General features: G+C 43.1%; 8 protein-coding genes and 1 long non-coding RNA gene across 13 annotated transcripts in view; 5 read left to right on the plus strand and 4 right to left on the minus strand.

The window, feature by feature from the left end:
• Positions 1-284, minus strand: part of LOC138911321 (uncharacterized) — a 34481-nt gene extending 34197 nt beyond the window's left edge. The window contains exon 1 of the long non-coding RNA XR_011416847.1: positions 175-284. This is a non-coding gene — a long non-coding RNA (uncharacterized lncRNA). The remainder of the gene's footprint in view (positions 1-174) is intronic.
• Positions 285-389: 105 nt separating this feature from the next.
• On the plus strand, positions 390-5917 carry Lpin (phosphatidate phosphatase LPIN). Of its 4 annotated transcripts, none has more exons than XM_015173722.3 (11): positions 390-569; positions 642-850; positions 936-1073; positions 1156-2328; positions 2404-2503; positions 2887-3015; positions 3093-3294; positions 3355-3566; positions 3646-4146; positions 4210-4313; positions 5652-5917. In XM_015173722.3, exons 1-11 carry the CDS (start codon positions 390-392, stop codon positions 5836-5838), a joined length of 3135 nt encoding a protein of 1044 aa, XP_015029208.1. In that variant the 3' UTR covers positions 5839-5917. The 4 variants fall into 4 exon arrangements, with proteins under 4 accessions (XP_015029208.1, XP_002050406.1, XP_070065749.1 ...); XM_002050370.4 differs by lacking the exon at positions 5652-5917 and adding an exon at positions 4835-5441; XM_070209648.1 differs by lacking the exon at positions 2887-3015.
• Positions 5918-8434: 2517 nt separating this feature from the next.
• Positions 8435-9175, plus strand: Obp44a (Odorant-binding protein 44a). The gene is made up of 2 exons (XM_002050368.4): positions 8435-8588; positions 8655-9175. The coding sequence occupies exons 1-2, from the start codon at positions 8544-8546 to the stop codon at positions 9042-9044; spliced, it is 435 nt and encodes a 144-aa protein (XP_002050404.1). The 5' UTR covers positions 8435-8543; the 3' UTR covers positions 9045-9175.
• A 723-nt stretch (positions 9176-9898) lies between these two features.
• Positions 9899-11669, minus strand: Pabp2 (poly(A) binding protein nuclear 1). 2 transcript variants are annotated; one of them, XM_032436583.2, is made up of 5 exons: positions 11534-11669; positions 10885-11286; positions 10682-10815; positions 10542-10608; positions 9899-10101 (listed from the first exon to the last, which is right to left on the minus strand). In XM_032436583.2, the coding sequence occupies exons 1-4, from the start codon at positions 11630-11632 to the stop codon at positions 10569-10571; spliced, it is 675 nt and encodes a 224-aa protein (XP_032292474.1). In that variant the 5' UTR covers positions 11633-11669; the 3' UTR covers positions 9899-10101; positions 10542-10568. The 2 variants fall into 2 exon arrangements, with proteins under 2 accessions (XP_032292474.1, XP_032292473.1); XM_032436582.2 differs by having other exon boundaries at positions 10542-10611.
• A 690-nt stretch (positions 11670-12359) lies between these two features.
• Positions 12360-12865, plus strand: LOC6627251 (uncharacterized). Its single transcript, XM_002050366.4, has 2 exons — positions 12360-12535; positions 12594-12865. Exons 1-2 carry the CDS (start codon positions 12370-12372, stop codon positions 12863-12865), a joined length of 438 nt encoding a protein of 145 aa, XP_002050402.1. The 5' UTR covers positions 12360-12369.
• A 139-nt stretch (positions 12866-13004) lies between these two features.
• Positions 13005-14324, plus strand: Pbp49 (proximal sequence element A Pbp49). The gene has a single exon (XM_002050365.4). It carries the CDS (start codon positions 13005-13007, stop codon positions 14205-14207), a length of 1203 nt encoding a protein of 400 aa, XP_002050401.1. The 3' UTR covers positions 14208-14324.
• Positions 14222-16529, minus strand: Socs44A (Suppressor of Cytokine Signaling at 44A). Its single transcript, XM_002050364.4, has 3 exons — positions 16163-16529; positions 15568-16069; positions 14222-15496 (listed from the first exon to the last, which is right to left on the minus strand). The coding sequence occupies exons 1-3, from the start codon at positions 16335-16337 to the stop codon at positions 15025-15027; spliced, it is 1149 nt and encodes a 382-aa protein (XP_002050400.1). The 5' UTR covers positions 16338-16529; the 3' UTR covers positions 14222-15024.
• A 398-nt stretch (positions 16530-16927) lies between these two features.
• On the plus strand, positions 16928-18721 carry coil (coilin). The gene is made up of 3 exons (XM_002050363.4): positions 16928-17111; positions 17178-18411; positions 18468-18721. The coding sequence occupies exons 1-3, from the start codon at positions 16977-16979 to the stop codon at positions 18602-18604; spliced, it is 1506 nt and encodes a 501-aa protein (XP_002050399.2). The 5' UTR covers positions 16928-16976; the 3' UTR covers positions 18605-18721.
• Positions 18593-20816, minus strand: Nup50 (nuclear pore complex protein Nup50). Its single transcript, XM_002050362.4, has 3 exons — positions 20509-20816; positions 19147-20450; positions 18593-19064 (listed from the first exon to the last, which is right to left on the minus strand). The coding sequence occupies exons 1-3, from the start codon at positions 20723-20725 to the stop codon at positions 18726-18728; spliced, it is 1860 nt and encodes a 619-aa protein (XP_002050398.2). The 5' UTR covers positions 20726-20816; the 3' UTR covers positions 18593-18725.
• Between the last annotated feature and the right edge of the window lie 185 nt (positions 20817-21001).

Here is a 21001-nt window from a genome sequence, read left to right on the forward strand (position 1 = left end):
ATCTTTTGCATTTATTGCACTTGTCGGCTGCATTTAAATGTCAGCAGAAGTGTCACAAAACGTTTTGCTAGATGCCGCGAATTTGTATTTTTAAGCACAAAAGCATAGACAAAACATATAAACTAGCTATGTACATATGTATATAATATTTGGGTAAATCAATTTATGACTTACTCTGTGTTTTCTGTCATTTACAGTTGTCCAAAGGTTGATTTATCAGCACAGCGAACGACTCAGCAACAACAATAACAAGTGCAATAAAATGAGTTTTTATTAATTGCGCGCACACATACAATCTAAAGCCGAGGAAACACGCACACGCACTGTGCGATCTAGAATTAACTAAAATCGATATCGATAGGCACTATCGATTAACTTTTGCAATCAAAATGCACAGTTTAGCGCGCGTTTTTAGCAATTTGCAAGACTTCTACAATGACATCAATGCGGCCACACTGACCGGAGCCATCGATGTGATCGTTGTGGAGCAAAAGGACGGCGAGTTTCAATGTTCGCCCTTCCATGTGCGTTTCGGCAAGCTGGGCGTGCTGCGCAGTCGTGAGAAGGTGGTAAGTAGCACGAATGGGGGGGTTGGTTGGGCGTCCCACTTCAACTTTATTAATATTTCATTCTTTGGCCAGGTGGACATAGAAATCAATGGCGTCCCCGTGGACATACAAATGAAACTGGGCGACTCCGGGGAGGCATTCTTTGTGGAGGAGTGCCCGGATGATGATGATGAGGAGTTGCCCGCCAATTTGGCCACTTCACCCATACCAAAGAGTTTTTTGCAGTCGCTGAACAAAGTCAACGACAGCTTGGAGGAAATCCGCGGCGTGACAGCCGACAAGTAGGTTATCCGTCTATCTATAGCATCCGTAGATAACGTTCCACTGCAGCTAGCTACATAAAATATCATCATTTACATATTTTAGAAGCGCTAGCGAAGAACTTCAAATACCGTTGCCTTTGCCGCGTCGTAACTCAATTGATCTCTCCAAGGAGGAGCCCAAAGAAATCGCTACAGAGGGTGGCAAGTTCGAGAATCAGGCATCGGACTACACGCACCGCAGGTAGCAAAGCTTGGCCAAAAACCTCTTTTTTGTTTTGATTTGCAATCCTTGCAACCTACTAATATGCTCTGTTCCGATGCAGGCACACGGATAACATCCTGGAGCGCCGTGATTTGAGGGAGAAAATCAAGGAGTTTACAACACAAAAGATGCGCCAGGAATGGGCCGAGCATGAGGAGCTATTTCAAGAGAAGAAACAGCCAGAGAAGGTAGAGAAATTGCCAGAGCCAAAGTCGGAGCCGGAACCTCAACCAGCACCCGAGCCAGAGGTTGCCCAAACACCGCCATCAGCCAAGTCGGATTTGCTGCTGATGGCACCAGCTGGCACAGCAGCTGCGGCAGCCCCAACTGTCATCAGTGAGGCTAATAAGGATGATGTCAAGAGCAAGACCAAGAAGCGCCGCAAGAAGTCGCAAATGAAGAAGAAGAACTCACAGCGCAAGACTTCCTCAAGCAGCTCTGCTGGCAGCGCCGCTGGCGGCGATGCTACCAATGCAGATGCCATCTCGCTCAGCTCGTTGCAGGTCAGCAATATTGATGAGACTGATGTGGCGGCCAGTGTTTCCATTACCCATACCAACTCCTCGTCCAATGATGAGCAGGCCTCGCCCGCACTCCTAACGGCACACACAGGCAATGATAGTCCACTCAGCGAACTGGAGCATACCGTCACGCCCACAAACGCGGCACGGCACGACCTGGACATACACTTCTTTAGCGACACAGAGATCACAACGCCAACGGGCATTGGAGCTGGCGGCGCTGGACGCGGCGCCGGTCGTCCCTCGACGCCCATCCAGAGCGACAGCGAACTGGAAACGACCATGCGTGACAAGCGTCATGGCGTCGATGATGAGAACAGCGCTCTCTGGAATTGGGGTGAACTGCCCACGCCGGAGCAGGCTAAGGGTGCGGTCAGCGCCGCGGATGCACAGCAAAGCCAACGCCACTGGATGTTGAGCAACATGTTTAGCTTCATGAAGCGGGCCAATCGTTTGCGCAAAGAAGGCGCTAACGAGGCTGGCGATATCTATCTATCCGATTTGGATCTGGGCCGAATGGATCCCGAGATGGCGGCTCTCTACTTTCCCAGTCCCAAGAACAAGGAGGCCAAGCAAACGAACAGCGGCGATGAGGATCGCGAGAGCGGCAACGGCACGAGCCTGCCTCATTCGCCCAGTTCGCTGGAGGAGAACCAAAAGAGCATGGACTCGGACTTTGATGAGAGCAAACAGCTGGCACCACAGGGCAAGAAGTGCGTAGCCGCTAGCCGAATCCCTCGCAAATATCATGAGTTTATGTCTTATCCACTCGATTTATATTTAACTAGATATTTGGACTTTGTGGCCATGTCCATGTGCGGCATGCAGGAGAACGGTGCTCCGCCCAGAGATGAGGATTTCGATCGACAGCTGGTCACCTATCCGGATGTAAGTGAAAATCCCTTTAAATAGCTGATGTGCTGCAAAACCATCGATAGTTCCTAATCATTTGAATCATTTGAATTCATTTCAATTAATAAGAGATGTCATGGCTAGATTTTACAATTTGAATCTTACATTTGGGAAGAACGAAATTACATCAGCCCAGCATTTGCTCGATTGTGTGCAGGGATTAAATACTGTACTATTTATTTAATTATTACTGTCGATGGTTCTGTAGCTAGTTTGTGTGCATTTGTTTCCACTGCACCCCCCGCAACACTGCGATACACAGCACACCGCACTCTGCACCCTTATTAACAAACACATTTTATTCATCTGCTTGTCGCCCCGCTATTGCCCTGTTACCTGCCAATTTGCCGTGTGTGCAGGTGTGCAAGAATCCAAATATGTTTGCATCACCGAACCTAGTTGTACGTCTAAATGGCAAATACTACACTTGGATGGCTGCATGTCCCATTGTCATGACAATGATAACATTCCAGAAACAACTAACCGACGTAAGTTTTGACTAATGCCTACCTTCCGCCGCACTGTATCGTTAGTGAACCCAATTAATTTGGTTCTTTTCTTTTAGGATGCCATAGAGCAGCTGATTTCGCCAGCGGCACGAGTTGGCGGCGATGACAAGCCGGAGGCTGTGCACCCAACGGACAATGTTGGTCAAACCAAGCGTTCCTGGTGGATTTGGCGACGATCTCAGGATGCAGTGCCTAGTCAGGTGAACAATGCGGACAAGAAACATCAGAATTCCGCTGCGCTGGGCAAGGATGAGAAAGGTAAACTGCTTTTGGACCAGCCACAATTTGTGCCAAGCTTATCTTCTCCTGCTATTTCAGATGGCGATCAGGCTGCAGTTAGCACGCAAACATCTCGTCCCAATTCGCCGGATATAAGCGATCCCACTCTGAGCAAGAGCGATTCGCTGGGCAATGCCGAGAACACCTCCGCTCTGGTAGACAATCTCGAGGAACTGACCATGGGCTCCAATAAGAGCGATGAACCCAAGGAGCGTTACAAGAAAACGCTGCGCCTCAGCTCGGCGGCCATTGTAAGTGCCCGCAAATCCCAGTCCCTGCTCTCTCTCCTTGCTCTAACTGCCTGATCTGCTCTGCTCGCTTCATTTACAGAAAAAACTAAACCTCAAAGAGGGCATGAACGAAATAGAGTTCAGTGTGACGACCGCTTATCAGGGCACCACGCGCTGCAAGTGCTATCTGTTCCGCTGGAAGCACAACGATAAGGTGGTCATTTCGGATATTGATGGCACCATTACCAAGTCGGATGTATTGGGCCACATTCTGCCGATGGTCGGCAAGGACTGGGCGCAATTGGGCGTGGCTCAGCTATTCTCGAAAATCGAACAGAATGGTTATAAGCTGCTCTATTTATCGGCACGTGCCATTGGCCAGTCGCGCGTTACACGCGAATATTTACGCTCCATCAGGCAGGGCAATGTCATGCTGCCCGACGGCCCGTTGCTCTTGAATCCCACATCGTTGATATCCGCCTTCCATCGAGAGGTCATTGAAAAGAAACCGGAACAGTTTAAGATCGCCTGTCTGTCGGATATACGCGATCTCTTCCCGGACAAGGAGCCCTTCTATGCCGGCTACGGCAATCGTATTAATGTGAGTATTAATTTGTTTATTCATTTAATTGAATACTTACCAGCGGGCTTGTCGTCTTTTCAGGATGTGTGGGCCTATCGCGCCGTCGGCATACCCATTATGCGCATCTTTACCATCAACACGAAGGGCGAGCTAAAGCACGAGTTGACCCAAACATTCCAATCTTCGTAAGTAAAGTGCCAAATATCGCATCATCAATGTCTATATGGTTGTGGTGGTGTCTTCCCAAACTGCTTTGTTGTTGCGTTGAAATCTTAAAGTGAAGCTTAAAAATATGATGAGCTTTAAGCGTACTCAAAGCTAGATCTGAGTAAACTTGAAGCACTCTTAAAGTTCGTTCAAATTGACCGAAAGCTCCCTTAAAGCGAGCACAATTTACACAATACAACAAAGCTCACTTAAAGCTTTCTTTATTAGTCTAGAGCTTTAACTGCAACTCATGCCACATTTAAAATCGCAAGCAATCCCAATTGGTTCAAGTCGTATTAACATCATAATGTAACGCTAGGTGCGCCTATAGGTTGTAAGTACTACTCCACTTAAATGTTGCGTGTAGGAATTGTCTTCATTATTGTACTACCAAAACTCATGAAATCAACCAATCAATCAATTAATCAATCGCAATCAAAATCGCAAAATCGAGAGTGCCAAAAATTCAACTCAAGCATTTTGGTTGTCAAATTTATAGTGGCTACATCAATCAGTCGCTTGAGGTCAATGAATACTTTCCGCTGCTGATGCACACTGATGAATACGAATATCGCACCGATGTATTCGATGATGAGGAATTGCCAGATGAGCTACAATTCAGCGATGATTATGATATGGACGAGGCCAGCGACGTTGCTGTTGACGATGACGATGACAATGATAATATTGATGAGGCTATCTTTGATGACGACTTGGCCAAGGCCAATGATGATCAGGATATGAACCTCATAATGAGCACACATGAGGCCAAAAATGAAATACAATTAGGCTGGAAATGGCTGCCCAAGCAAAGCCCATAGTTGTATTTTAATGAAGTGGGGAAAGTCCTCAATTTGTGATATGATATATGTGTAGCGCTAAGTTTCATATTAGTCTATAGTTTTGTGATATGGGAGCACGCTCCCTCCTATTATATTAGCATTAAGTAAACCGACTTTTCAGAGCCAAAACTCCCACGATATATGCCTAGTTCTAAGCTATATTCAATTTATTCATTATAGCTATCATAAGCCTAAAGTTTAATTTGTTTTTTTCTATAATAATTTATACACAAATAAAATGTGTGCATACTTTCGTTGTTATAATGCGATTTTAATTTTGCGTGGCATAAGTTTGAGGTTAGGTTGCACTGTGGCACAACTTTGAGGTTAGGTTGTATTGTAGCACAACTTTGAGGTTAGTTTGTACTCAAATCTCTGTTGCATACGCTTAGGCGCCGGGCCAATGGCAATTATTTATATTGCATAAATCTTGTTGTCTATGACTAATGCATTGTTTATATTTTTTTTTTACAGGTATTGCAGCATGACTTATATTGTGGATCAATTGTTTCCACCCGTTAAGCATGACGAGGTCGCCATCGAATTCTCCAATTTCAACTACTGGCGTGATCCCATACCGGATTTGCCGGAACTGGAGACGGCACTGGTGCCGCCCAACAAATTAGACACAGCCACACTGAGACCCATTCCAGAGAAATGAATAATCCATAACCAAACGCAACTACACGAATATTATATATATATATATATACAATATTAATATTGACTATTAGAGTGAAGCTTTCTGTCGTGTTATATTTCGTAAACATTATGTTTATTTCGCATTCAATCTTGTTTAAATTTCCAAAGAGAAAAAAAACACACACAAGTTGATCACATTTGAAATTCATAAATACATCAAGCCTATGTATACTATAATTAAATTATATATATTAAGTTCTGTCAACAACCAGAAAAAGTGATTTAGCCTTGAATTTTTATCATTGCATACAAATTATTTAGTTAATCGATTCGTATTTCGATTCGAAATAAGTGAATTTACTTGCGCAGGTTTTATTTATTCGTTTCTTATATGCCTCTCTCTCGCGTTTCGTTTAGCTGCATTGAATGATAATAAAATGAAAATCAATTGTAAACTAAAATTCCTGAGCTCTACTATATTGAAATCTTGTGATTTATAATTTAAACTTAACTACCTTCTATGTTTATGATTATTATAATTTTGTGATCATCAGTTAATGATAAATATATTTTGTGCTTATGATTTAGTTTATGCTGGGCTTAAACAAATGCTTAAATATATAATAATAAACGCTGCTTAGCCCCAAAAGAATATATATTAAAAGAAAAGAAAACACGAATATATAATGTTTCAATAAAAAATTAAATGCTTGAAGACAAACTTTATAAATCCATATATGTAAATGGTATAAAACTATGTTTTTTATTATGAAAGTTTGTGAATCCAGTTCAAGATTGTTTTGCTACTTTTTTATATAAATTATTTAATTTTATATTTATATTCCAGAAACAACAAATATTGTTAGGCCTACAAACTTTTAAGCCCCACGTTGAGTTTTATATATTTTCCGGTTTCGGTGGAAGGTTGCTGGTTCAAACCACTTCGGCTTAAATCGTTTTGCAGACTGAATCTCATCTGGATGGACTTCTAATTTGACTGTAGCCACACCAACAATAACAGAGAACAGGCGACAATTTGTCGAATAGAACATGAACTCAAGTTGCAGTGGAAAATTTTCAAATGTGTTTGTACATAGATACAATTGTTGGGGCTTGTCGCCTTTGTCGTCTAGCATGCATAAATAAATATGAGAACATTCGAGTAGAAATCTGCGATTATGGACAAACAGCCGAGCCGCACAATCAAATCAAATGTACGCTCACCAGAGACATGAGGGCATGTATTTGTCAACGTAATTTTTGCCAATTCAATTAATGCTCATTTAAATCACAGTAGCCCAGCCAACCAAGCTGCAGCAGCAGCATCATGATCATCATCATCATCATGTTCATGATCATCTTCATCAGCATACAAAGCGGCACAGACTAGGGAGTGCTACGGCTTAAGTGCCCACTAATAGGCGTACATTATCAGAGGCGCAGCTGAAAATGAAGAGACATATGGAAACTTCCTCTGCCCCTGTCCTGCTGCGAGTAACATCAGTTAGAGATCCACTTCAAATCCTTGCTCTACAAACTTAAGCTCAGCTTATGCTTGATTTAAGTGTCTCTATATACAATAGAAGGATTTCCGAACATATAGCTAAACTGATATCTGGGTTGTAAATGTGTTTAGCTCACTTTCTATTATCAGCTAAGCGAAAGTGGAATTTTGTTTTTAAAAATCCAAACACATGTCGTATAGCACTTTAATTGTATATGGTTCTAGTTAAAATTATTTCAAGTCATAGTCTTAATGTACATAGGCTCGACAAGGCGGGTAGACCCACAAAAATATTCGCTTGCTCGGATCACTTCTAAGATGCACAGCTAAGATTCGGATCGTGAAAGCAGGAGGACTCTCTTAAGGAACAAGCTGACCGGAATGTTATGGTAGCCAGAGAAACCAAGACCATGGTAATTTGCCAGGAACAAGAGCTGGAGATGTTGCACGATCTAATTGTGCCGGAACAGCAAACTCTAATGGCAGCCCATCTGTTATTTGTCACAAGAACCTTTTTGGTGCCTGTTGTAGATCCATGAACAGCTCAGTTAGTTGTCGTGTTTTTCGTGGCTTTCCTGGATCAGAGCTGGGTTCAGAACTGGCTAAAAATGAAATTGTTTACATAAAGATTTTAATTGTTCACATAAACATGTTTTTACCTATTGAAAGGACACGATTTTTTGATTATCCAGCTCTTCAGACTGAGATACTGGTGCTCCTCGTTGAGATAGCCGCAGATTTGGCTGATTACAATGATGGCATGGCAAAGGTCAAGCGAATGGACAATTTATTCCAAGCGCAATAACAAAAAAATTACGATTCCGAGTGCTTTACAGAGAATGCTGTAAAATATATTTACATATGTGCCAGAATCAAAAAAACAAATAACTTAAATTAATCTGTGCCTTAGTTAAGTACTTAAAAAAAAATAAAAATAAAAGTACGACTTTAAAGGCGAGTTAAATTTTCCATATCAAATTTAAATTGCACGTAGCGAACAAAACGGCGACTCAATTGAAGCCGATGTGCGGCCCCCGCCCGCCCCTGTCTGGCCGAGACTCGCGTCGGCTCCGGCCGACGCATGCCCCCAAATGAAAAGTATAAAAGCCAGAGCACCACGGTAGTCAGTCATTAGTTTTCACTCCGGTGCCATACACAGCAAAGCAAGTTGCCTGATTTCAATATAAACTAAAAAAAAAAAAAAAACTAATCCTGCAATTATGAAGAACGCCGTTGCCATTCTCCTGTGCGCCTTGATTGGCCTGGTAAGTGTGGCTCGATAGCCTGGAGCCAGCATTTGGTTACTTTCTAATCCTAAACACGTTGTGCAGGCCTCCGCTGGCGAGTACAAGGTCCGCACCGCCGAGGATCTGCAGAAGGTGCGCAAGGAGTGCGCCGAGTCCAACAAGGTGACCGAGGCGCTGGTTGCCAAATACAAGACCTTCGAGTATCCCGACGATGAGATCACGCGCAACTATATCAAATGCATTTTCAACAAATTCGATCTGTTCGAGGATACCAAGGGCTTCAAGGTTGACAACCTGGTCGCCCAGCTGGGCCAGGGACGTGAGGACAAGACCCTCCTGAAGGCTGACATCGAGAAGTGCGCCGACAAGAATGAACAGAAGTCGACACCCAACGCCTGGGCCTATCGCGGCTTCAAGTGTTTCCTGAGCAAGAACCTGCCACTGGTACAGGCTGCCATCCAGAAGAAGAACTAAGCGTTGTCCATCTGGCATCCCGTCGAGCAATCGAGTATCAGCATTTGAGTGTTGCATTAATTTTTTGGATTCCTGCACTTTGTTTAATTGAAATAAAACCCGTATAATAGCGTGCGTTAATGCCAAGTTTATTTTATTTTGAATTTTCTGTTTGGGAAACACATGCTATATAGTTGTTTTATATATATATTATATAATGCTTAGTTATGCAAACCATAAATAATGCCGGGAACTCGGAATTCAATTGTTGCCTCGCCGCCAGCTCCCTCTCTCTCTTTCTCTCGCGCGCTCTCTCTCTCTCTCCCAACCTTGTCCCACCCAAAGGAAAGGCATAGAAAAGTTGTTTAATTCGTTTATATTTCTTCATCTTTTCGATATTATCAATTTTCTTGTATACTATTATGTATATATGTTAATTTTTTCGAATACATGAACAAGATTTTAAAATTATCTTGGGATTTCTTTTCTTTTTTATTATATATATGTATATATATTTATTTTTTTTTATTTTGTGGTGTTTTCATCTTTTCCTTGTCTGTTCTTTTTTCAAAATTTTTTTTATATATCTTTTTATCCTCTTTTATTTTTGCCATCTTTAGAACTTCTTTTCTTTGTTTTATTTTTTATGCTGCTTTTGTTTGTCATCTTTTTTATACATATATTTTTTACCAACTGTTTCTCATCTTTTGTTTTTTTACGTTTTGCAGTTTATATATATAAATATATATAATTATTATTATTATTTTTTTTTTTATTTTGAAAAATTAAAAAGTGTGATAAGGGGGTGTTTGTGGTGTTGGGTGCTTCAAAAAACATTATAGCCAAGTACGTTTTTTTTTTAAATCTTTTCCTTGTTGATTTTCATTTTATTGGTTTCATCTTTTTTGCGCCTTTTTTAAGAAATTTTTTTCGTTGGTGCAGTTGATTTTTTTTTAAATATTATTTCTATGCATATATTTTTTTGTTGGCGTACTCTTGCATTCTTTTTTATTTTTGTATTTATTAGCAAAGAAGTTTTGGCAATAAAATGTTTTTTGAAATTATATATTAAAAAAATCTGAAATCAAATATTGATTGGATTAAAGAAATGTGTTAAAAATAAAATTAAATAGCTGTTATTGAAGTGCCCCGTTCTTGGTTTTGGATATATAGACAGACGGAAAGGGCACATGGCCAAAAGTGCGGATTGTTGTTGACAAAGTGTATTAGTTAAAAGTATTAGTGGACTTTCTCTATGTGCACCGGCTCTCTCGTATACCCCATGAAGCTTTTATAGCAAAGGCGTCCGTGTGCATTAGACGTGAGTTTAAACTAAATCACAGGCGAACGGTTTTAAACCGATACAAATTGGGTTTTTTACTGCACTTTGGCAATGGAAGCGGACGGATTATATACAAATGGGCTTTGCACAATGGGCATACGCTATGTTAAATATCAAATGTATCTCACAAGGCATATGCCCGCAGACTATTTATGGTTTTGTTTCAGTCAACTTACCTTACTATAAAATTAAGAACACAATAATCAATACGGCGCATAATAATTGGCGCGGCCGCGGTAACCTCTTCTGAAACGAAAGACAGACCGGTATTAGCCAAGCACCAACGGGAATTGCAAATCTATGCTAGCTGTCTTACATTGCGCGTCGAGCGCCACGGAAAGTCGAGTGACAGCAGGCACGGGACACGCGTGCTCCTCGGCCGCGGAAGCTGCCACGCGCGAATCGATTTGTTGTGGAGAGTCCCGGTCGGTTGGTACGCTTCGACATGACCTGCATGTGGGAAAACATGAAGAGTTAGTTCACTTGGACATTGGATTATGGGACATTAATTGGATGCACCTTTATTTGACGTCCTCGGAAGAGGGTTTCGTTCATGGCCAGTGCCGTTTCCACGTATTCCTTGGAGCCAAACTCAATGTAGGCAAAACCCTTGGGATGTCCGTCAGCCTTATTGCATAGTATGGTAACACGATTTATGGTGCCGCAACCATGAAAATGCGCCTCCAGCTCCTCGGCAGATGCACCATAGTCCACATTGCCCACATACACAGACCTTGTGTCAATCTCCTGTTTCTCTTCAAGTGAAAGCGGCACCGCGGCCAAACCGGTTGTTGAACCGCCTGCCATTTGTTTGTCTACCTCTGATTGCATTTGCTTTATTTTTTCAGCCTCCTCCTCCATCTCTTTGACGCGTGCCTTAATGGCCTCCAGCTCGGGATCAATCTGCATGCTGCCCTCCTCCTTTGGTAATCAATTTAAATTTGAAAATTTTGGGTTATTTATTTATTATTATAAAGTTATGCAAAGTTATGCCCAGAATGCGTTGTTTAAGCCGACTGGAATTGTGATTGAGAGACGACGCTTCGAAAATGGCTGCCGCTTTGTGGCTGCGAGCTTTGCGCATAAAAAAGCTTTTTTCGCGAATTTCAGTGTGCTTTTGCATTCAAGGCGAAATGGAAACTGGTTTGATTTGGCATCTCACACTTACCTCTGTTTCAGTCACAATTTCAGTCTCCTGTTCGCCGTTTGTCTCCTCCAGCGACTCCAAGAGCTGATCCTCGTTTAAAGTAATATCTTCATCGGCCATTATATTGCTTTTATTGATTTGTCGTTTGACTGTTTTGAACTTTGGTGTTTTTTGTTTATGTTTACTAAGCTTAACTTTTGTCGCGTAAAAGCTTACTGCGGCACTGCGGTACTTATCGTTATCGTGATTCACTATAAAGAGAACGTGTTTGATGAAAGAAGAGCACGCCAAAAATTCGATTAATGAGGCATGCTCAAAGAGAGGTGGGTCTGATAAAAATGTACGTGTCTTAATTTGGCGCTAATTTTTGCACATTAATCATCAATAAATGCTTTGCAAATTATATGCGCCATATATTAATGAGAGTACACATTTACACGCGCTTTGAGTTATTATTTTACTAGCACTTACGTCAAAATACAAGGCAAGGCGCTGCTGCTGACGTTTCTGCGTTCGCTCAAAATGGCCGCTGTCTAATGATAATCTACACGCTACCAACTAACGAAAGTGTGTCTTAATATTGATTTTGATAATTTGCGCTTGAGCTGTTTTTTGATTTATTCTACTTCACACTTTCGGGCACTAACAGCAGCAGCAAATTTTACTAATATTCCTGTATTTACAACAGTCCGACACTTTTTTCACAGAAACAAATTTTGTCAACGCAAAAAAACGCAGCGAAAATATATTCGCCTCGGTTTTAGAGACGATACTGTGAAATTATCGTTTAGCTTGCCAGTTATCGATTACAGATAGTCTGCATTAGATTGACATATTTGTACTCAGCTTCTATTACCATGAGCGATTCTGACTCGGAATACGAAGAAACCGAATATTTGGTGTATGCTGACTTTAAAAACCATCTGGCACCGCATCAACTGAAGCACGAGGATGCTGCCATCCGTATAATTGCCATTGAGAGCGACACGCCCATGGCCGAGATCAATGGCAACATTTTCAAAGGTGCAGCATATGGATAACAGCAAACTGAATATGACTATTAACATTTGGACTCTTGCAGGCTCGTATGATATGGCAATGGGCACCAATGTATTTTTCGAGAAAGACACCAACAGCGTATTCGGAGATCCACTTTATGAGCCAGTTTGCCGACAGCAATATAAATACGTGAATAAATCCGATAAAGTCATCAGTTTCGAACGGGTTTACATCGAGGGTCTGCCACAAGATATTAAACCAGAAGAGGAACCCCAGCAAGCTGAAACAAAGCCACAAACCCTAAAGCTTAATATAACCTACAAGGAAGCAATAGAACTATTTGCTGACGACTAACAAATCACCGCCCCCTCTCAGGTATGTTTTTATTAGTGATGGAACTTGTGCCAAGGCATAATCGTGTCTAACACGCGTCCATCTCTACTGCAAAGGAAATCTTCCTGTCAATAATCGTTGTTATATTTCTTGCAGCAATATGGAAAACGTGCTCGAGCCACCACAACCATCTATAAATCTCCGTCAATTTCTTGAAGAATATTCGCAGAAATTAGCCAATCCAGCTGAGAAACCGTTAAACAATGACCCCTTCTATTTTGTGCCCAAACCACCCGTTTCGCCGGATGTGGCAGCCAGCTGCTCTTTGGCGTTGCTTAGCGCACCGGACGACAACGTGGTCAACCCCTTCGAACCAGGCGCCGAAATACAACGTCCCAACGTGACAAAGCCACAAATGGATCAATATGTGCCAAAGACATACACAGCCATAAACGAGCATAAGGCCAAATCTCGACGGAATCCCTTTACGCGAACACAATATAGTCACCGGCTGATTGCCGAATCATCTGGCAATGGCGATTTGTCCATGTTGTGGACGCTTGAACAATTTGAGCTGGAGCTAACAGTGCGGTTTTATAGGCCTCCGCGTGCGGCACATCGTGGCTTTAAACTGGAGCGACCCGTTTTTGCCGAAGAGTTCATCTGCCTGGGCAGTAATTATCTGAGCGAGCTGCGCGACAAAATCTCCTGCATATGTAATGGCAAGCGATTCGTGGATATTAGCAAGGAGCCCGAAGCTCCTCTGCCCGTGCTGGAGACAAATCCCGGCTACTTCTTTATAAATGGTGCATTCTACAATGATACACGCAACCCCAACAATTGTGACTACTCACAAACGGTGCTCAATTGGGCACGCACCGCACAGGGTGTACAGGATGAAGAGTTTAAGGTGGCATCCATGGAGGCAACACGTTTCATAGATCTTACTGTTAGTTTGGGTGCACCAATGCAATATCTACATCATGGCAACTGCGAGCACTTGTTTGTCTTCTCCCAGGTGGAAGTATTAAGACCTCACAGCAAATATCTCGATCGCAGTCTATATCCATTTTTGCGCTCCTTCAACACCTTCAATAGACGTGCCTGCTACATGTGCGGACTGCGTGGCTATCATTTCATTGTGGAGCAGTCTCGCAGGCAATTGCATGATCCCTCATATCTATGTCGCACCTGTTACTATAGCTTCAACTACGTCAATGGCCAAAAAGTGGGTCAGTTTAAGGCCTATCGCATATACGCGCATATGGAGCGACCGGACGAGGAGTCGGAATGCCAAACGCAGGAAATACTGGACGTAAATAGTAGCAGCGAGGATAGCTTGGATTTGGATGAGCTCAGTTAATTATAGGCACACGCATATTTAATTTAATTTTATTTCGTTAAAATATATTCAAACATAAATTATACATACTGTTTGTGTTAAAAAAAAAAGTCAATACACGTTGTAACAATAGTTAAACATTTGCTGCCCAGTTTAAGTGATCTATATACGTATATTTAGTATAATAGCAAAAGTTAGTTTGACATTAGGAATCAAATGCATCATGTATATATATATACATATATACAACACAAATATCTTGAGTTTATGTATACGAATACTTAGTTTTTTTTTTTTTTTTGGGAGCTTCACATACATATTGTATATGTAATACAAATTAGTATTAATATCAATTAGGTGTACAGACTTTGACCAAGACCAATGGAAAACGAGATAATAGACTAATTTTGGCCAATAACATATGTGTATTCTATATTTAAGTATATATGAATACAAATATACTTATTACAGTTATAGATTAAAAACATGCATATATATAAATATGCACATATATATGTATATACTATATAGTATCAATTTTTCGTTTGTGCGTGTTCAATTCTGTGTGTGAGTGTGTGTGTGTGTGTGTACAAATGCATTGAAACACTCGTCGCTTTTGCTATGGCCTGTAAGTGTGTGTGTGTGTGTTTGCTCTCAAGATTAAGATCCGGATCGAGCAATTCCAATTCAATCTATAGTATATAGATATATATTTATATATATATAATATAACTTCTGGCAGTGCCGTTAACTGTGTAGCTGCCTCTTAACCTCTTTGGTTTCTTAGACTGTGCTCTTCACTAGGATTTAAAGCTAATACCAGGCACTGGCCATGCGCCTAGCTTTGGAATACCAATTCACGCTCAACGGACAGATACTCCAACATTTGGGCTGGCACTGGCAGCTGGGCCAGCTCAGCGACGGTCATTTGGCTCTGCAGCACACGCCGGCACAGATCCTGCAGCTTGGGCATGTTTAAGTAACGACTTAATGGATACTTGAGTATCACTGGAAATGGGGGCTGCATTTCGTTTGGCACCTTGACAAAGCACACGAAATTATCGTTTGTGCAGCGATGCAGAATATCCTTAATCATATCCACAATCGACTCGTATTTCAATTCCTCAAAATGCCAGAACTCATCACGATACTCCAGACGATAATGCAGCGTGACGTTCACAATGCGAAAGCTGAGCGTAAATTGTGAGCCGCTCGTTTCCGAATCCCGTACCAAAAACGAGCCGGTGGGCTTATCGCTCAGCTGGCGCTGGGAATCGCGACGTGAAATCTCGCCCCAGTACCAAACTTGACTGCAACAAAAGAAAGAAAGACAATTCGTCATCAGGTAAATGAGTCATTGTTGTAACACGCTTATACATACTTGAGCATTTCCAGGCAGGCCTTGTACATGACCTCGTTTGGCGCATCCTGTCGCTCCATCCATTTTTTTCGTATGAAACGCTTGTAGTCATGCGTAAATGGCAATGAGGGCTCCACGCGTATGGGCGGTGCAAGAAACTCGTACATGGCATCTGTGGTGCCGCCATCGCAATCGCAATCATCGCCCATGGAGTGCCAATTGCGCAGGGCGTTCAGGCCCAGCCCCATCTTCTTGCGTATACGCGAGAACATGTTCTTCTTATCCTTACGCTTGCGCAGAGCGCCGCCGAGGCTGCTGCTGTTGCTAACGGATGCCGCCGTGCTGGAGCTAGCCTCTGTGGACCCAGCGATCGGCTCGTTGTTGTTGTTTTGCAGCTGCACTGAATGCGCGCCGGCGGCAACTGTTGAGCTCGAGCTGGCCAGCGCTGAATCCGACTTCTTGCGTCTGGTCAGCGAATGGAACCAGCTGCGCTTCTCCTTCGAGGCGGTTGTTGTTGCACTGCCTGGATGGGTTAAAGCCAGGAATTAGTAAATGGCAATTGGGCAATGTGCCAATCTTCCAGTTGGGTTGTGGTATCCAAAATATATGTACATACTCTGTTCCGTGCTGCCGGCAGCTAGCATTCCCTGGCTAGCTGCAGTACTGGGTCGATTCCGCTCTGTGGACCCGATGGCCGTTGGCGCTGCTTGACTCCCACTCGCATTGCCATCAGCAGCACCTTGGCCTTGGTTTTGGCTTCGTGATTTTGTCTTATTCTCGCCGTTACTCATATTTTCGGAATTCGCGCGCGAGTCTTTGGGTTGCGATTTTTGTGTATATATCACATAATTAGCCGTGGTAGATATTCGGATGACTAAACTTAAATTCAATGTGATAAGAAACTATTTGTTTTCGTTTTCGTTGGAGTAGTATACAAGAAGTAGATAGGGCTCGCTGCGAGGGATGTTAAATATATCGATGCTTTAAGCAAGTAAAAACGCACGATACACGCATGTACTCGACTAGTTGCTACCCTGTACATAGCTCTTAAATAAACAAAAGTTCAAATTGTAGTAATATAACATAAATAATGTCTAGTCTCCTAGTCTCATTCAATTAGACTCTATTTATCGCTCGATACTTTTATCGAATAATGCCGTTCTACGCGCCTCTCACTAATTCAAGTAAGTCCTTCTGACTTTGATGTTTCATTAATTGCGATTGTAATGGAATGTACTGGAAGTGATTGGGGAAGTGAAGTTCAGGCCCTGAAACAACTGAATAACGAGCAAAAGAGGTATGTATTTGCTACAGGTATATTGAAGTAATTGGTACTCGATAAATATTTCTTATCGATATGTCACTGATAGACCAGTGTGTACACACGCCTGTTTGTACGCTCTTTTAAACCTATATACAACAATTTTAGGATGCACAATTTTCCTATAAAAGTGGATCTATCCAACTTCTTCAGCGATGCACGCAGCTGCTCCTTGGTTTTGGTTGATGTCACATGGGAGAATGTTAAGGAATTACAAGATCACATCCAGAAGCTGTTCTACTTGGTATGTTCCGTTGCAGTTGCTGTCTATTGGAATTTATATATTTATTTTAATAAATAAATCTTATAGAAGGACATAAGCTTGTTAACCCACGATGGATGCTATGTGCCACCAAAGGAGTCCATCAAAGTAATCAAATCAGCGCAGTCGCTAAAAGCCTTTCAGCTCGACGTGTCCAGCAAAGGTTCTAGGGATGGGGTAGAGGACCCCTCGTGCTTTGCCGAAACTAGTAAAAAGCGAAAAAATCGATCGGTGGAATCGGAAAAAGAATTAATAAGCTCCACGCCAAATCTACCCAAGCGCTCGAAGTGCAAAAATGTTAAAAAAGATGAAACAACATTTGGGGAACCCGCAGTACAAATAGAAAACACAAATGGGAATAGTGAGAAAAGTGTTAAGGGAAATAAGTCCAAGCGCTCGATTGAATCATGTGAAGAGGATCCACAAGCGCCAGAGATCAGCTGTATAGAGTACAATAAATCGGCAGTCACCGTTACTGCGCCGAGCACGCCAAATCAATCAAAGAATCTCAGTAGTATTAGGAAGCAAAATATCTCTAATAATCACATAATATACAAAGATGATGAAGAGGGGGAAAACGAACCAGCAGATATCACGGCCGTGGAGGCGAGCTATCGGGTTGAGCCGGTGGTGCAGGAAGTTGAATTTCGTAGCCTGCTGATGGAGCTGGACTGTAATGCGGGGCGCGTTTTAAAGCTGCCACGCAAATCAGAGCCCATTAAAATCATAGAAGAAATTGTAATCCCTGCAACAAAGCTAAGCATGGCGCTGGTCGCACCAAAGGCAATTGAGCAAGTGGAGTTTGAACCGTTGGAACCAGCCATATCAGCCGAAATTGTAGAAGCAGATGAAGTAGAACAAGAAGAAATAGTACAAGCGGAAACAAAGCCAGCTACTCCGCCCCAGCTTAGTCCAGAACGCGCACAGATAAAGCAAGATAGCCCAGAGCTGCAGGATAACTCGATTGCCGAGGAGCCAACACAGAGCTTACTGGACTCGGACTCTGAGGACGATGTTATGGTGCTGGATGATACGAATGTAGACGACTCAGACTCGGATGTACAGCCAGTGCCTGTGAAAAAGGATGATACATTGGACATTATTGCAGACATGCTGAAGAATGCGGCGCCCCTAACGAGTCTACCGAATGTGGGCGAAACTGTCATATTTAAGCTGGCCAAATCAAAGGGCGCACAACAGCCTGCCGCCAACACCAATTACATAGCGGGCACCTGTAGCTATATCAATCGCCGCACGAGATCCATGACCATTGACGTAATCGGTATGTAACTTGAATAAAGCCTTAAGACAGCCGTTTTTGAATTCAAATAATTACAGCATGTCCAAACGGTCTACGTCACATACTGCACCAATATTCTAGCTGCTTGGATGACTCGGACGCTTCGTCGCGCGTTTTAACTGTTAACTTCAGAGAGCTAATCGATGCTAAGGTAATTGTGGCCTCTGTGGATTAACAAGAGTTTATTGTTTTTCCTTACATTTCCATGCGTTTAATATTTTCATAGTTTGTTTATGTAAACGATCAAATAACATAAATGTGTACGTGAGTTTGAATTCCCTCATCTAGTGAATGTTTCAGACTGTATGCTTTTTAATTTGCTCCAATAGCTCGTCGGCCTCTTCGCCGGTCTTTACGCGCAACAGCATGGACAATGCCTTGGGCTCGTCTGGCGTGGGTATGCACACCATCATGACATTGTTTTTGCCCATGCGCTGGCATGGCAGGCCATCGGTTAGTATCAGATTGACCAGTATATTGCCCAGATTGGTATCGGCACGCACCAGCATCTGTGTTTTCTCCGAATCCTTAACGGGCTTCAAATACAACGTGCCCACGCCGCGATCAACAAAGTCCTTATCCTTTTTCACAAACACCTTGCAGCGTTTCGAGAATATGGCATCGTCCTCAACGACCTGAATGGTGTCAACAAAACAAAAAAAGGGATTGACCCCGGTTAAGCTAGCTCGTTAACTACCTGAAAGTGTAAAGTTTTACCTTGTTGAATTCAACTACCGGCGGCCTATCCTCGTCTTCGTTATCTGCATTGGTTTCAGCACTTTCGCTGGCTGTCGGCGGCTTCACATTGCCAAAGGTAAATGGCGTTGCGCCACTTGTAAAGGAGAATCCGGTGCTGGGTGCTGGCAATTTTGTCTCGCCGGGAGGCTTACCGAAACCGGTAAAGACCGATGTGGATGGCTTATCATCCGACTTCAAGCCGAAACTGAAACCGTTCGTTTTTGGCGGCGAGGTGGCGGCAGCAGCCGCAGCTGCTTCTTGGCCGCCAAAGAAAAAGCCCTGCTTGGGTGAATCCGTTTTGTTGCTCGCAGCCGTTGTTGCCGGTTTGACACCAAAACTGAAAATGCTGGCCGGCGAAGCTGTGCTGGACGTTGCCTCAGACTTGGTTGGTGTGGTACTTGGCTTTTGTATATTGCCAAAGGAAAAGAGCGGCGCTGTCACAGTGGTTGTGGTGCCGCCACTGGTAATTGTGCAATTTGGCTTTTTGCCAAAGGACAAGGACGGTAAAGTTGTCCCGGTGGCAGTCGTTGTGGTGGGTTTGCCAAAGAAGAAGCCAGTAGCAGGTGCGTTCGTTGCAAATGCCGCTGCTGCTGGCGTTATTGCTGGTGGTTTCGATGTTACTGCTGCTGCTGCTGTTGTTGTTTTTGTTGTTGGTGCTACAACTGCGGTTGTTGTGATTGCGGTTGTTGTTTCTGATTTTGTTGTTGGCGAAGGCGTCTTTGTCAGGCTTGACGTGGCATTACTTTTGGCTTCATCCTTCTGCCGCAACTCCTTTGCATACTTGTCGTAGCTGTCGAATACTGGGCTCAGTAAACAATAGGGATTCTTGTCCATATGCTCTTGCAGGAATTTCATCACGGCCATGTTCAATTCAGCCACATTATCGCGATATTCCAATGAGGCGGTGATTGCATTGCCCGCTGTTGCCTTCTCTGCGGGCACCGCCGACTTGAACATCGAGACGGGTGTCTTGGGAAACATTGTTGTTGGTTCGTTAGCTGTTGTATTGCCAAAAATGGAAGTGGTTGCGACTGCTCGAGTTGTGCTGGGGCTGCTGCTGGACAGGGAGTTGCTCGTTAAATCATTCTTGATATTTGCTTCAACTGTTAAACGTTTGGCTGGTGGTGGTGTTATTGCTGCATCATCCTTGGCGGTGCTGATGCTCGTGCTTGGCTTTGGGGAGCTCTCAGCGAACTTTGCAGCAGTTGCAGCCGCAGCCGGCAAGTTGGACAGGAATGCAAACGGAGTGCCGGTGGCTGCGGCTGCTGCAGGCTTGCCAAAACCTAAACACCAACAAGTGTTATCAATGAAACAAACCCACTTTGAATAACTTGAACGCACCTGAAAAGCCGCTAAATACACTTCTGCTGGGACTCTCGCCGGCATCGTCGGCGTCTGCCGAGCCGATAGCCGCCTTGCGCCTTGTTGCCTTCTTGATAACGCGTGCTTTTAGTTCTTCCGGCGGCGCCGTTCGGAATGTGCCGCGCTCCTCTGGCTCATCCTCTTGATCCCAGTTATCGTGGTTCAGATTCGATGTAGCTTGCCGTTTACCAGCCATTTGTTATTATTAATGTATAAAATATATATGTATGTTTCAGAAGCAAAAAGGAAATATATTGCAGTGCTCGCTTGTTCAGTACTGAGTGAACACAAACGAGTTCGCGGAACTGGATAATTGAACTATTTTTCTTCAGTTCTATTTAGCCAGTTCAGGGCAGGTATGCAGCGTTTCGTTCTTGCTATACGAGTGCACGAAAATATCGGCTACAATCTATATATTTATATAAAGTTACTGTATGTGTTAGAAACTATTAAGGCAGTATTTATGTAAATA

The sequence above is a fragment of the Drosophila virilis genome, chromosome 5 (genome assembly GCF_030788295.1).
Source record: "Drosophila virilis strain 15010-1051.87 chromosome 5, Dvir_AGI_RSII-ME, whole genome shotgun sequence".
Classification (NCBI taxonomy): domain Eukaryota; kingdom Metazoa; phylum Arthropoda; class Insecta; order Diptera; family Drosophilidae; genus Drosophila; species Drosophila virilis.

Bases quoted from the DNA above. Each gene is read 5' to 3' on its own strand.
- Lpin (XM_002050370.4), top strand. From the start codon at position 390: ATGCACAGTTTAGCGCGCGTTTTTAGCAATTTGCAAGACTTCTACAAT. The intron at 2,504-2,886 runs GTAAGTGAAAAT...CCGTGTGTGCAG, and splicing joins AGCTGGTCACCTATCCGGAT to GTGTGCAAGAATCCAAATAT. The intron at 4,314-4,834 runs GTAAGTAAAGTG...TCAAATTTATAG, and splicing joins ACCCAAACATTCCAATCTTC to TGGCTACATCAATCAGTCGC.
- Obp44a (XM_002050368.4), top strand. From the start codon at position 8,544: ATGAAGAACGCCGTTGCCATTCTCCTGTGCGCCTTGATTGGCCTG. The intron at 8,589-8,654 runs GTAAGTGTGGCT...CACGTTGTGCAG, and splicing joins TGTGCGCCTTGATTGGCCTG to GCCTCCGCTGGCGAGTACAA.
- Pabp2 (XM_032436582.2), bottom strand. From the start codon at position 11,632: ATGGCCGATGAAGATATTACTTTAAACGAGGATCAGCTCTTGGAGTCG. The intron at 10,816-10,884 runs GTGCATCCAATT...TCCCACATGCAG, and splicing joins TCCGAGGACGTCAAATAAAG to GTCATGTCGAAGCGTACCAA. The intron at 10,612-10,681 runs GTAAGACAGCTA...CTTTCGTTTCAG, and splicing joins CGTGGCGCTCGACGCGCAAT to AAGAGGTTACCGCGGCCGCG.
- LOC6627251 (XM_002050366.4), top strand. From the start codon at position 12,370: ATGAGCGATTCTGACTCGGAATACGAAGAAACCGAATATTTGGTGTAT. The intron at 12,536-12,593 runs GTGCAGCATATG...GGACTCTTGCAG, and splicing joins CAATGGCAACATTTTCAAAG to GCTCGTATGATATGGCAATG.
- Pbp49 (XM_002050365.4), top strand. From the start codon at position 13,005: ATGGAAAACGTGCTCGAGCCACCACAACCATCTATAAATCTCCGTCAA.
- Socs44A (XM_002050364.4), bottom strand. From the start codon at position 16,337: ATGAGTAACGGCGAGAATAAGACAAAATCACGAAGCCAAAACCAAGGC. The intron at 16,070-16,162 runs GTATGTACATAT...TAACCCATCCAG, and splicing joins TGCCGGCAGCACGGAACAGA to GCAGTGCAACAACAACCGCC. The intron at 15,497-15,567 runs GTATGTATAAGC...CTTTTGTTGCAG, and splicing joins GCCTGCCTGGAAATGCTCAA to TCAAGTTTGGTACTGGGGCG.
- coil (XM_002050363.4), top strand. From the start codon at position 16,977: ATGCACAATTTTCCTATAAAAGTGGATCTATCCAACTTCTTCAGCGAT. The intron at 17,112-17,177 runs GTATGTTCCGTT...TAAATCTTATAG, and splicing joins TCCAGAAGCTGTTCTACTTG to AAGGACATAAGCTTGTTAAC. The intron at 18,412-18,467 runs GTATGTAACTTG...AAATAATTACAG, and splicing joins CATGACCATTGACGTAATCG to CATGTCCAAACGGTCTACGT.
- Nup50 (XM_002050362.4), bottom strand. From the start codon at position 20,725: ATGGCTGGTAAACGGCAAGCTACATCGAATCTGAACCACGATAACTGG. The intron at 20,451-20,508 runs GTGCGTTCAAGT...GTTGGTGTTTAG, and splicing joins TGTATTTAGCGGCTTTTCAG to GTTTTGGCAAGCCTGCAGCA. The intron at 19,065-19,146 runs GTAAAACTTTAC...GACACCATTCAG, and splicing joins CGGTAGTTGAATTCAACAAG to GTCGTTGAGGACGATGCCAT.